The sequence below is a fragment of the Canis lupus genome, chromosome 5 (assembly GCF_011100685.1).
Source record: "Canis lupus familiaris isolate Mischka breed German Shepherd chromosome 5, alternate assembly UU_Cfam_GSD_1.0, whole genome shotgun sequence".
NCBI lineage: Eukaryota > Metazoa > Chordata > Mammalia > Carnivora > Canidae > Canis > Canis lupus.
The window spans coordinates 15,470,453-15,485,027 of NC_049226.1; the positions used below are offsets into that span (position 1 = coordinate 15,470,453).

Consider the following 14,575-nt stretch of genomic DNA (forward strand, 5'->3'; position numbering starts at 1 on the left):
TCTGGCTTTTCTTTCCCATTTCTGTATGCTGCCTGTCCCTTAGTAGAATTTTCTTCCCTCTATGAAGTTTTGCCCTTTCCAGTCAACCTGCCTCCTTCCTCTCCCTTTTCTGGCCACTTCTCCGTTCCAGGGTTTAACCAGGAATCACTAGAGTTTCTAGGTTGCTGATTCAGAGATTAGGCTAATCTGTTTCTGTTCAGGGTTAGGCTCCTGCTCAAGCCTATTTCTTCACTTCATGTGTAATCTTCATTTGTCTTCGGCTGTTTTGCAGTGCTGTGTCGTTAATCTGTAACAATTAGCCACCCTCTTTCCAGACAGGGAGGCACCTTTTCTCATTTAAAGTCCTCAGTTCTTCAGATTTTTTCAGACAGATGGCTGCCCTAAAAATGGCAGATGAAAAATGAGGCACAGAAAAGTTATTATGAAAACCTTTTCCTTGAGTGTCTTCTGGGTCTAATGGTTCACGCCGGGTGTAATTTTGCAGCAAGAGCATTGGACTTAAGGTCAGATAAATTCCAGTTTTGCTACCTCTTGGCTGTGCCACCTTGGGCAAATCACTTACTTTCTCTGGGCTCTTAGTATTCTCTCTGGAAAAATGAGAACACTTTATGGGAGTATTGTAGAGGTGAACTGGATTAAGATAGGAGGTTAAACAAGCAGGGGTGATGTCCTGCTTCTTCTTTAAGTTCTTTGACGTGGAGGGATCATTACACATTGAGATTTGTTTGGGTCAGTTTATTTTATTTATTGATTGATTTATAGATTTTATTTATTTATTCATGAGAGACACAGAGAGGCAGAGACATAAGCAGAGGGAGAAGCAGGCTTCTTGCGTGGAGCCCAATGCGGGACTCCATCCCAGAACCCCAGGATCATGACCTGAGCTGAAGGCAGATGCTCCACCACTGAGCCACCCAGGCGCCCTGGGTTAGTTTATTTTAGGTGGGTGTCAGGGAAAGCTCCAAGCTGGGAAAGATGCAGAGATCCTTGTGGTAACATTTGACTGAGACTGAGGGTATAAGAGGCAGGACATTTTGTCCAGAGAGAGTCTTAAGGAATACTGATTGCTTTGGAGTCATGCATCCAGTCTAGGCTCCTGTGGCCCCAGGGAGATGCTTTGGGAAGTGGAATCACAGCAAGGCGGTTTCAACATTTATTTCCCAGGCAAGCCAGAAGCCCGCTTAGAAAAAGCAGTGTGTGTGGGCCAAACCCAAAGCAGCCTGGGACGGTTCAGGCTGGCACACCACCTCCTCTGGCTGTTTCTGAGGCCATCCAGAGGCCAGAGCCCAAGCAGATTGACTGGAAAGTAAAGAGCGGAGTGCGGAGTTTGGAACTTGTGCAGACAGACTGCTTGTAGAATAGAGAGGGCGGGAGGGAGGAAAAGAAGGAGGGCGTAGGGAGCTGAGGCCCCACCTTTCATTCCAGGAAGTGCACCGGCAGAGCAGGGATGAGTCACAGGCCCTGGCACTCAGCTTCCCAATAGGTGAGGGACTGGCTCTGGTCTCTGGGAAAACTCGGTGCTTGTTCTTACTGGAGTGGCCGTGGCAGGGTGCTGGAGCCATCGGTCTGCCCGGTCTGGTCTCTGGGGCCAGGGCTGGGTTCCCTCATGTATGGCAAGAGCACTTCGCGTGCTGGGCTGCTTCTCCTTGGCATACAGCTCACAGGTAAGGACAGGTGGGCGTCTCTCCGCGTGTCCTCCTTCACTGCTGACCCCACAAAGTTAGCTAATTATCTCAGAAGTTGCGAGAGTTTTGTGGGGGGAGCCTGAGCCATGGTGGCAGTTCACTCAGGTTTTGACTTTACTGAAACTGAAGTTGGTGGGTTGGTTTTGGAGAACTGATTTTGGACAAACAGGTTTAAGTGTGTTTCCGCTGCTAGTGATTCCGGCACAGAGAAGGCTTTCTAATCTCAGGTTACAAACTGTGTGTGTGTGTGTGTGTGTGTGTGTGTGTGTGTGTCTACTCTCAACTTCCCAATGCAGGCAGGACTTGGCACTTGGGTTTCTGTGTGCGGGTCTTCTCTGGGACTCGCAGCAACCCTGGGAAAGCTGAAAGAAGAAAGACCCTCCGGTAATTTTTGCAACTGCCCCAAAGTGCGCAAGCTCTAAATGCAAATATCGTGTTAAAAAAAAGAAAGCCACGTGGTATACAGGTTCCAGGGGTGCAAGCAGAAACTGTCTGGGGTCGATTAATTCAATTTCTGCAGAAGATGAGGAACAGTATGAAATCATAACCTAACCAGGACTCTTTCTGGAAAGCTTCTAGGGGACCATTATACACACACATACAACACATAATGCTTCATCTGAAAACATGTCTAATTCATGTTAGGATTACTTTTGATTTTTTTTCAGTTGTTTGTTTCTGCTTTGAATTTTCTTTGCCGACGTTTATAGTTTGTTAGAACCGTTTGGGGTGGGTACCGTGAGGCGAGGGTATGGTGCTGTGGAGACAATGAGCTCACTAAGACGGCTCGCTGTTGTTATAGGCATGGCAAGGTCATGGTTGCATGTAAGTGGGAGTGTGCAGACTCAGGGTGAAGTAAGTTGGAGAACTGGGGCATCTCAGTTCAGTTTCGTGCCTCACTTAGACATCTATTTCAGGCAGTGTCAGCAGAAATTCTCCTAATACACATCTTCCTTTTCTTTTCCTTTGCGACAGCCCTTTGGCCCATAGCGGCTGTGGAAATTTACACCTCCCAAGCGCTAGAGGCTGTCAACGGGACAGATGTTCGGTTAAAATGCACTTTCTCCAGCTTTGCCCCCGTGAGTGATGCTCTGACAGTGACCTGGAACTTCCGGCCTCGAGAGGGGGGGCCCGAGCAGTTTGTAAGTAGATTATCATCATTGGCCAGGGGACCCTTGGTTGGGAAGCAGGTCCTCCTCTCCTTGCCCTTCCTGTGCTCTTCTTGGCAACAAGTGCAGGGTGAAGCAGAGAAACAATTCTTGGGACAGAGACCAACAGAATGGAGAGGGTCGGTCAACGGGAAAGCGGGAGGTTCTTGGAGGAGAGTGCAGGTGGGGCAGTGAGGCTGGCCCCCTCCAGCTCAGCCTCCTTGCCCAGGTACTGAAGAAGACCTTTGGCCACTTCTCCCTTCCAGGTGTTCTACTACCATGTGGATCCCTTCAAACCCATGAGTGGGCGTTTCAAGGATCGGGTGGTCTGGGACGGGAACCCTGAGCGGTACGATGTCTCCATCATGCTGTGGAAGCTGCAATTTGATGACAATGGGACATATACCTGCCAGGTGAAGAATCCACCTGACGTTGATGGGCTGGTAGGGGAGATTCGGCTCAGCGTTGTGCACACTGGTAGGTCGTGCAGGGGAAAATGGTTTTGGGAAGCGTGAGAGCTTGTAGAACAGACGGGGTGATCTTTTGTGATGGCTGGAAGAGTAGAGAGCAGGGCTGGCCCTTCAGATCTGCGATCTACAGAGGGAGACCGAAGAGTCGTGGGGTAAAAAGAGAAAGGCTTTGTTTGGTTGTGGAAAGAAACAGAGAGTTAAGCAAACAGACCAAGGGAATCTGTTACAGAAATGGCATTGAGATTGTAAAAGGGAGAGGAAGCAGTTCTCTGATAAAAGGCTGACAATAGATCTGTTCATTCACTCATTTATTCACCAGATACTTGTTGAGTACCTACTCTGTGCCAGGCACTGTCCTGCGCTTGACCCGTACTAGCTCATTTTTTAAAAAAGTATTTTTTTATTTATTCACGAGAGACACAGAGAGGCAGAGACACAGGCAGAGGGAGAAGCAGGCTCCATGCAGGGAGCCTGATGTGGGACTCGATCCCGGGACTTCAGAATCACATCCTGGGCCAAAGGCAGGCACTAAACCTCTGAGCCACCCAGGAATCCCCCATACTAGCTCATTTAATTCACACAACCACCCTAGGCGACAGATACTGATAATGACAGCTATCATTTATTGAGAACTTCCTACATGCCGGTGGCTTTGCATTTGTTATTTAATCTTTATATAGCACATCAGTTTATGGTGCACTTAGGAAGCTGAGGCTCATAGAGATTAAATCACTTGTCCAAATTCATGGAGCTGGGGGATCCCTGGGTGGCGCAGCGGTTTGGTGCCTGCCTTTGGCCCAGGGCGTGATCCTGGAGACCCGGGATCGAGTCCCACATCAGGCTCCCGGTGGGTGCATGGAGCCTGCTTCTCCCTCTGCCTGTGTCTCTGCCTCTCTCTCTCTCTCTGTGACTATCATAAATAAATAAATAAAAAAAAAAATTAAAAAAAAAAAAAACAAATTCATGGAGCTGATACATGGAATCATTTAGAACTCAAAACCAAGCATTTTTCTTTTCTTTCTTTCTTTTTTTTTTTTTTTAAAGATTTTATTTATTTATTCATGAGACACACATAGAGAGAGAGAAAGAGAGAGGCAGAGACACAGGCAGAGGGAGAAGCAGGCTCCATGCAGGGAGCCTGACGCGGGACTTGATCCCAGGTTTCCAGGATCAGGCCCTGGGCTGCAGGCAGCACTAAACCGCTGAGCCACCCAGGCTGCCCAAACCCAAGCATTTTGACTTCAAAACTGTACTCTAAATGAGTGCACCCTATTGTTTGCAGTCCTGTAGAGGCAAACCTGGAAACTGTGCCAGGTAACAAAGATCCAAGGCCATAAAACTTCAGAGTTGTAAATCTGGGTTTGAGTTGCTGTTATTGTTTACCAACTGTCAATAAATCTTTTTCTTCTCTCCTTATAGTGAGAATAATATAGCGAGGATTACGGTGAGCATAAAATGAGATAATGAATGCAAAAATTCCCCAAACTCTGACTTGCACTGAAAAAAAAGTTCTTAATATATATATAATATATTATATATATTTAGATTTGAAAGATTTTTATTTATTTATTCATGAGAGACACACAGGGAAGCAGAGACATAGGCAGAGGGAGAAGCAGGCTCCTTGCAGGGAGCCTGACTCAGGACTCAATCCCCAGACCCCGGGATCACGACCTGGGCCAAAGGCAGACGCTCAACTGCTCAGCCACCCAGGCATCCCATAATAGTTACCATGTATTGAGTGTTTATCTTATGTAGGCACAGCATAGAACAATTTACACAATTTTTTTTAGTTTATTTATTTTAGTGATCTCTACACACAATGTAGTGCTTGAACCCATAACCCTGAGATCAAGAGTTGTGTGCTCTTCTGATTGAGCCAGGCAGGTGCCCCAGGAATAGTTTTCTTTCTTTCTTTTTCCTTTCTTCTTTTTTTTTAGATTTTTATTTATTTATTCTTGAGAGACAAAGAGAAAGAGGCAGAGACATAGGCAGATGGAGAAGAAAGCTTCCCCCAGGGAGCCTGAGCAGGACTCTATCCCAGGCCCTGGGATCACGGCCTGAGCTGAAGGCAAACACTCAACCACTGAGCCAGTTAGGTGCCCCAGGAGTAGTTTTCTTAATAAGAAGTTAAGAAATGGATATTTTTACTCCTATTTAATAACTTGAGGAAACTGAGGCTCAAATAAGTTAATTACCCCAAATCATACAGCTAGTAAATGGAGGACCTGGTATTTTAACCTCTCTCTGGTGTGTGCTCTTAACCAACACATTATGTTACTGCCCAAAATGCATAAGCTATAAAGTGATAGATTTCCTCCTTTCATTCCTAGTATCATCCTTCGGGGCCCCATCAAGAGGGCTCTGTAACCCTGGAGAAGTCATTTGAGTACCGAGGGAAGTAATGGAATGTCCTTGGACCTCAGTGTCTGAATTCATCTGCATCTAACCTGCATGAACGGGTTAGACAAGAACACACGGTTTTTAGATGGACTGTGATCACTACTCTGAGAATCTAATGAAAGCCAGGGCTCTGCTTCCCACAAAAATAAACACACACAATATGATATGGGGGGGTTTGTGGGCTTGTGGCTCCCCTCTCTCCCCGTCGTTCTTCACAGACTCCAGGCTGGGAACCCCTGGGCTAGACATTTTCTAATGTCTTTTCTGGCTCTGAGAGTTTACTGGAGTTTATTTATTTAATTTTTAAAAGAATTTATTTATTTATTTACTTATTTATTTATTTGAGAGAGAGAGCATGAGAAGGGGAGAGAGCACAGAGGAAAAAGGGGAAGCAGATGCCCTCAGTTCCCGCTGAGCAGGGACTTGGGGCTCCATCCCAGGACCCCAAGATCATGATCTGAGCTGAAGGCAGATGCTTAACTGACTAAGCTGCCCAGGCGCCCTGAGCTTAACTGATGTTTAAATCAGAAATTGAACTAAAAGACAGGAGACCCAGGGATCTTTCCCTCTGTGCTCCTTCTTGCATCGTTTTATCTACTAGACTATGGTTACTGATTTCCTTGCTTATCTTCCCAGTGGGCATGAGTTCCTTGGAGGTAATGTCTTTTTTGGCTTTGCAATTATCAAGATGTCTGAACATACTAGGCCCTTAATAAGTTGGATAATGACCGACCGAATGCCAGAGGTGAGAGGGAATCCAGGAGAAACAGTTTGGGTGCTGGATTTGATTAGCTCAGCAATAAACTTACCCCCCTAGGTGGTTCCACTGGCTCAGAGGTTCTCAAAGTTTTAGCCTATGTCAGAATAACTTGGAGGACCTGTTAAAACAGATTTTCCGGGCCCTACCTGGAATTCAGGAGGTGCCGGATAATTTGCATTTCAAAGTTTTTAAGAGTGCTGCTGTTACTTCTGGGATCACAGTTTGAGAACCACTAAAGTAGTCTGCATGGCTTTCTTATTGCTACTAGAATTCACAAGGTAATACAGCAGGAGAAAGGAAGATTCCATTTAATGATGAAAATACATCTTTATCTCTTTAGATTTCATCATGTTCCTTCTCTTTTTAGAAACATGAGATTCCCTTTTTCTCCTTACAGTCCGCTTCTCTGAGATCTACTTCCTGGCTCTGGCCATTGGCTCTGCCTGTGCACTGATGGTCATAATAGTAATCGTGGTGGTCCTCGTCCAGCATTTTCGGAAGAAGCGATGGGCTGAAAGAGCTCATAAAGTGGTGGAGATAAGACCGTAAGGCTGGGAAGTTCTGAGAAGTCTTTTAATGCTCTTTTATCATGACTTTTGGTATTTTACACTTGAGCTAAAAGATTGTGGAACAGATGTTCTTCCCTCTGAGTAAGTCTTGGGAAAGAATTCAAATTCACAGGATGGATAAATTAGGGTGTGATTTAGTAACTTTACAAAAGCTTTCTTAATTTTATAGAAGATTTCATTGTAGGCTTTATTATGAAGGATTTAATGTTATCAGAATCTGATTATGTAAAGCTTTTCTAGGATATTGCTTACTTCTATTTTTTTTAAAAGATTTTATTTATTCATGAAGACAGAGAGAGAGAGAGAGAGGCAGAGACACAGGCAGAGGGAGAAGCAGGCTCCGTGCAGGGAGCCCAACGTGGGACTCGATCCCGGGTTTCCAGGATCACACCCCAGGCTGAAGGTGGCACTAAACCGCTGAGCCACCCGGGCCGCCCAAGATATTGCTTATTTCTAATGTAAAGTGTACATTTGTAAGAACCCCTGGGCAGTCAGCATGGGCACTATGGAAAGTCAACCATGCTGATAGAAGGTGCTCAATAAATATTTTTTTGAGATGAAATTTACCTACTATAAACACTCACTTTTTTTTTTAAGATTTTATTTATTCATGAGAGACACACTATTTTTTAAGATTTTATTTATTCATGAGAGAGAGAGGCGAGACACAGGCAGAGGGAGAAGCAGGCTTCCTGAAAGGAGTCTGATGCAGGACTTGAGCCGACCCTGGGTTCACACCCTGAGCTGAAGGCAGAAGCTCAACCACTGAGCCACCCAGGCGTCCCTAACATTCACCTTCTTAATATTCACAAAGTTGTGTAATTATCACCCACTAATTCCAGAATTTTCGTCATCCCTAAAAGAAACTCCATTCCCTTAGCCATCACCATTGTCCCCTTCCACCTGCCCCTGACAACTACTAATCTACATTCTGTCTCTATAGATTTTCCTATTGTTCAAAGGCGAGGAGAACTTAAGTGCCCCCGAAATGAGAAGGCATTTTGAAGCTGAAAAACAAAGCAGGCAACTCCATACGGAATACACAGAGTTTAATGTTGAGTGACTTACTGACAGGGAGGGTCAGGAGGATTGCCACCTGGACAACTAGTCTACACAGCTAGTCTTCTCAGAAGTCCCACGTTTAGTTTGCTGGTTTTAAAGGAGCGGGATGTGTGGGGAGTGTTCTCATACACGTGAGTGATCGCTAAAGTTTAGCAGACCTTCTGGCACCATCTGTGCCTCTGCAGAAAACTGATATCTGCACCAGTATCTTAATAGGCCCACTGAAATCAGGAATAGACTCGCTGGGCATTCTGGTGTTTGGAATGTGAGTGTGGAGTTTGTACATTCATCTTTTACATTATATCTTATACATTACTCTAGAACTTGTAGCCCTGAAGAGGTCATTAAGCACACTACAAGAAGAGGGTGGGTCAAAGAGGCAGCCAGTGTGGCCAGCATTCCTATACTTATTCTGGACATTTCATATAAATCATACAGTGTGGCCTTTTATGTCTACTTCTTTGACTTAGTAGAATATTTTCAAAGTTCATCCATGTAGAGCATATGGTAGTAGTACTGCATTCTTTTTTATGGCGGTATAATATTCCATGTCACATACATACCACATTTTGTTTATCCATTCAATTGACGGACACTTAGATTTTCTCTACTTTTTGGCCAGTATGACTAATGCTGCTATGAACATTTATTTATAAATTTTTGTATAGACATATATATATTTTTAAGATTTTATTTATTTATTTGAGAGAGAGAGAGAATAGAGGGAGAAGCAGACTCCCTGCTGAGTAGGGAGTTCAACGTGGGGCTCAGTCCCAGGACCCCAAGATCATGACCTGAATAGAAGGCAGATGCCCAACTCACTGAGCCCCTAAGATATTTGTTTTTAATTCTCCTGGTATATACCTAGGAGTGGAATTGTTGGAAGACATGGTAACTCTCTGTTTACCTTTTTGAGGGATTGCCAGACTGTTGTAAAAGACAGCTACATCATTCTATACTTCCATCACCAATGTATGAGCTTCCAATTTGTCCATATCCTTGACAACACTTGTCTGATCTTTTGATTATAGCCACCTAGTGGGTGTGGAGTTATATGTCACTGAGGTTTTGATTTGCATTTTCCTAATGACTAATGATGCTAAAAATCTTTCTATGTGTTTATTGGTCATTTGCATATCTTATTTGGAGATCTATCTATTCAAATGTTTTGCCCATTTAAAAGTTGGGTTGTTTTTGTGGGTTGCCTTTTCACTTTCTTCATGTTCCTTGAAGCACAGAACTTTTTAATTTTGATGAAGTCCAATTCATCTATTTTTTCTTTTGTTGCTTCTGCTATTGGTGTCATATCTAAGAAATCATTGCTTAATCCAAAGCCATGGAGATTTGTGCTTGCTTTCTTCTCAGAGTTTTACAGTTTTAACTCTTATGGTAGGTCTTTGATTCATTTTGAGTTAATTTTTGTATATGGAGTGAAGTAGGAGTCTAAATTCATTCTTTTGCATTTTTCCAGTTGTCCCAGCACCATTTGTTTCTTTTCCTCAAGAAATATTTACTGAAGTAAATACAATTGATTTTATGGAGCCGAATAAACCCAATTCCGACTTTAGAGTTTGACTACAAAGGAATAAAGATGACTTTTAGGTCAACACAAAACTTTTTTTTTTTTTTTTTTTTTTTCTGAATAAGGAATGGAATTAGGGGCTGGATACTAATGATAAACTAAGGTGTCTTCTTTAAATCCTTCAAGTTTCCAAATTGTATTCCCGTCTAAAAGTATTCTGAAGAATGTAGAAGTTCAGATACCCAGGGTCATGTGGAGGCATGTGTATTATTAGATAGATGGCACTAGTGGTTTAGCTCTCTGTGAACTTGGATCCATTCCCAGATACATGTAACGCTTCTCAAAATGGGGTGGGGGGATACATTCCCCAAAGTTTTCTAAGATTTGCCTCCCTTGCTTCTTGTTATTTTCACCTGAAGTTGGTTTCTGCTTCTTTGTTACAGAAAAGAAGAGGAAAGGCTTAACCAAGAAAAAAAGGTCTCTGTTTATTTAGAAGACATAGACTAACATTCTTACATGGTGAGGCTCATAGATGGTTGATTTCTTTCCTTAGCTTTCTTGTCTGGTCCATCTCTAAGGTGGATTTCCCAGATTTTAGGACTGTTTGGTGTTTTCTACACGAAATTAGAGAAGCTGGGTCAGGGAGATAAAAGTCTTCTATTAGTGTTATGGACAGTTCCTCTTTTTTGTTTTGTGCAAAGAATGAGGCAGTTAGACCCTGCTGCCATTGAAGATGGGAGAATTCTAAGATTATTTGAGGCCTTGTGGTTATGCTTACCATAACCGAGAATAATAAATTCACTTTCAGCATGTAAATAAATCTTTATTTTTTTAAATGAAAGAAGTAATATCTACTTGTTTTGTTTTAAAACAATCATGGCATCAAGAGAATGACTCAACAGATATGTCTGACATTAAGAAAGAACTTTTATACTACTTGGGATTCATTTCTACTCCTTTCATTGAGTTATTGGAACCATGAATCTATTTTTAGTAGTGTGTAGTTTTTTTTCCAGTTTTCAGGTTTATTATGCTTAATAGGTAGGATGATTTAATTTTTGTATCATCAGAATGTTTTCTATTCTCTGAAGTAGGTCCACTATTATTTGCAAAGAGAGTCACATTTTTGGAGGCTAAAGCTTCAGGGAAAGGCCTCAAGAATTTATAAAATAGAATATGGAGAGAAATGATTATATTGTAAACCCAGAAGAATTTGGTATCAGAGAGATTTTACCAAGGGCTATTGTCTTTTTATTTTTTTATTTTATTTTATTTTTATTTTTTATTTTTATTTTTATTTTTTTTCTATTGTCTTTTTAAAACCAAGCAGATCCTCTAACAAGTTAGGGTCATAGAAAATGAAGATGGAACTGAAAATAAATTTAAGAAATTAACACAATCAAGTGCAATATGACTAGATGTCCTCCCTGGATGGATACTAATTTGAACAAACGAGTTGTAAAAAAATTTGAGGGGGGACAAGTGGGAGTCTTGAATATGAAAATTTTGAATATGGATAATATTAGGGAATTACTGTTCATTTCTATTAGGTATAATAAAGGTATTGTGGTTACAGAGGAAAGTGACCCTATTTTAAACATACATTTATATATAATATTAATTTATTACACGTAAATTTGTATATGTATTCATTTATATATAACAAATTAAAGGCCAAATAAATATATGGCAAATAATATCAAAATGCTTTAAAATCAGGTGATGGGTGATTTCTATACACTCTTTTCTATTTTTCTGTGTGCTTGATTTTGTTTATAATAAAAGGAGGGAGAAGGAGAGGGAGAGAGACAGAGAAAGAGAAGGCATGCATGGGTATGAGTGAGCTGTGGATCATCCCAGTGTCCATGCAAGGCAGAGGCTATGGATTAAGGACACTGACACTGAGAACTATGTAATAAAGATCAGGAAACATCTTTTAAAAGTTAATTGAAGAGGAGAACAAGTACATTAAAAATATTTTCTTTCATAGTGGAGAACATATCTAATAATATATATGTAATTCATAATTCCAGGTACCTCTATGCACTCTTCCCAAATGCATTATCCATTTAAATTTTTGTATTTCAGGAGGCCGAAGATTCCCAAGAACAAGAACCCTAGGATAAGCTGAAGTTGATGGAAGCTTTTCTTTGGCTTTTCCAGTTGTGACCTGTCTTCCAACCAGCTCTGCTGCAGTACATAACCATGTAGATAAGCAACATCTCTCTGGAACTGGCATAGGGCCCTCTTGAGTAGATACCAACAAACTCACACACAGCCCATTACTAAGGTTTTATTTAATTTCAGAGAGCAAATATTTTTTTAAATGCTCATTTTTAGCTGTTTATACTAAGAAGTTACATTTTTGCCCTTAAACACTCCTTGTGGATTATTAATTGTATACACATACAGTGGTATCAAATAGATGAAAGCCATCTTGTCTGTCATGACATTTCCTTTAGAGTAACACTCCTGCTAAGGTTAATGTGTTTACTCTTTCCTTCTCACTCTCAATTAGAGGGTGAACTAATTCAGCTGTTTTTGATTGATTAACAGAAAATCTTAAACTGTTAAAGAACAGTTTAATTTTTTATGGCTGTCCTTAGGTATGGGGCACATCTTGTTTTATTGAATTTCTTTCAGTATCCTAGATGACATTTGTTTTTTTGTATTATTGATCCAAGTTTTACAATAGCACAAATCTAAATCATAAAGTAGTTAAAGTAGTTAGAAAAGTTTACATAAATGCTCGTAGGTTGACAAATGCCACTTTAGGACGAATCACTTGTTACCTTTTTCACTGTGTTGTGAAAACTGACGGTGCAGGTCTTTCATGAGCAGTGGATACTGTTTAGCTTACTACTCAGCTATCTATAACAACAGAGCAAAATCTTTGCTCACTTGCAGACTGGAGTCATTAAGCAGTTACATGTAAGGATTCTGAAATAGTATATTACGACTATAAAAATTTAGGGCTGGTGAAAAAAATCAACCCTAAATGTTAATTTTGTACAGTATTATATAAAGCTCTGAGAACTGGATGAGATTATTTATTTTTTCCCTTTATTTTATTTTTGCTTTTATTTACTTGCTTACTTTGTGGGAGGGAGGATTTGGTATGGGACAAAGAAATAGCAAAACTAACAATATGAAACCAACTCTATTCATTTTTTCCCTTATACTAGTAGAGAAAGCAAACTTTGTAAGTGGGCTATGGAAAGAAGAGTCCTTTTTAAAAGTGTTTAGTCTCCCAGCGTCCTTCCAAACTTAAGGTATAGTAGCATTTATTAAAAAAATAGAAAACATCTGAAAGTTTAGTTGCCCACCCCTCACCCCATCTTTATGGTCTCATATTTTCAGTTTTCACTGACTGGGCCAAAGATGCTCTTTCTCTTAACAAACTGGAATTTTGAAATAGGTCACCTGTATTTAAAGATGCTGAACCTTGACATATTTTTGAGTATTTTAAAAATAATGGGTACAATTTACATATGAACCTTGATTTTGAATTCATTCCATACTTGTCTCATTTTGTCTTACAATAAAAAGTAGTTTTAATACTTAGTTTTGAAACTAAAAATTAGATTTAAGGTCTATATTATCTTTAACTCACATTTTCTATTTTTCTCCATAATTCAACTTTTGAAATAACAGTATTTTTTCAAACAAATGGCCTGGATGATGTTCCATAGTGTAATGACTAAGTAATTAAAAACTCATGGAAAGTCTTTGCAGCAAAACTTGTAGCTTGTTTCTTGGTTAAATATTCAGGGGTTAATATGACCCTGTTGTTCAGTGTCTTCTTCCATTTTTTTTTTTTTTAAGACTTTACTTATTTATTCATGAGAGACACAGGCCGAGGGAGAGAGAAGTAGAGACACACGCAGAGGGAGAAGCAGGCTCCATGCAGGGAGCCCGACGTGGGACTCGATCCCAGGTCTCCGGGATCAGGCCCTGGGCTGAAGGTGGCGCTAAACCGCTGAGCCACCCGGGCTGCCGCAGTATCTTCTTCCTAAAAAGAAGTTTTGTACTGTAATTTATTTTTTATTGTGCTTTAAATACATATGTAAATAACCTTTAGTAATAAAGAATCATCAGTTATATAATTTGTTTATATACAAATCTACAGATTATACAAAGCAAGTATCAAAAATCAGATGGTCAAATATTTTACCTTTCCTTGAGAATTTTCTTATAGGGAGCCTAGAAGTCAATAGTGGATAAAATTCGTTTATTCTGGATAAATAAATGTGTATGGATTTCCACAGAATTCTACATTGACTTGGATAACTGGGAATTGGGTATGACAAACTATTTAGTTTGGGAACTCTTTTGAAAGAAGAGTATCATCTATTCTGTTTGGTACTCTTTTGTTACCTTCTTAATAGAGAAAAATGACTAGCTTTCAAGTCTGGTAATGGAACGGGAATTGAAAAATAAAAGTGTATTAAACTTTCCCCAAAGCCGAAGCTTGCTTTTGTTCCCCTCTTGTTTTCATCAAATACACAGAGATTCCAAGAGGATCGGTTGACTAACGATTGGAGCAGGGTACCACCCCATCTCTTATTTTTTTTTCACCCCATCTCTTTTTTAGAAGAATGGGACAGCCTCTCTTCATGTCACTTCCAGCATTATGAAAACAGGAGTTGCTCACTTTTCCCACCCAAAGATACCCAAATCCAGTTCCTTTTCCCTCTATTTTTGTGTTGTAGTCATTTCATCATCGCCACCGTGAGCAGCAGTTTAATAAACACTGATGCAGGTCCTGAGTCGGATGCTGCGACAGTTACACGCACCACGAACCAAAGACACTTGAGCTACACATTCCTCAGGAAGGCCCAATACATCTTTATCTATCGGCTGATCCTGTATGATCTAGGTCTTTTCTAGCTCTAAATTTATAGGAACCTATTTTGAATCAGTTCAAATAAAATAATCTGTAGGGAGTAAAAAAAA

The 14,575-nt window shown here is 40.8% G+C and overlaps 1 protein-coding gene across 2 annotated transcripts; it reads left to right on the forward strand.

Annotated features, from left to right (window-relative positions):
- Positions 1-1,327: 1,327 nt before the first annotated feature.
- Positions 1,328-14,076, forward strand: MPZL2 (myelin protein zero like 2). Of its 2 annotated transcripts, XM_038536004.1 has the most exons (6): positions 1,341-1,664; positions 2,661-2,827; positions 3,100-3,310; positions 6,864-7,011; positions 10,063-10,138; positions 11,708-14,076. In XM_038536004.1, exons 1-5 carry the CDS (start codon positions 1,607-1,609, stop codon positions 10,124-10,126), a joined length of 648 nt encoding a protein of 215 aa, XP_038391932.1. In that variant the 5' UTR covers positions 1,341-1,606; the 3' UTR covers positions 10,127-10,138; positions 11,708-14,076. The 2 variants fall into 2 exon arrangements, with proteins under 2 accessions (XP_038391933.1, XP_038391932.1); XM_038536005.1 differs by lacking the exon at positions 10,063-10,138 and having other exon boundaries at positions 1,328-1,664.
- Positions 14,077-14,575: the final 499 nt, after the last annotated feature.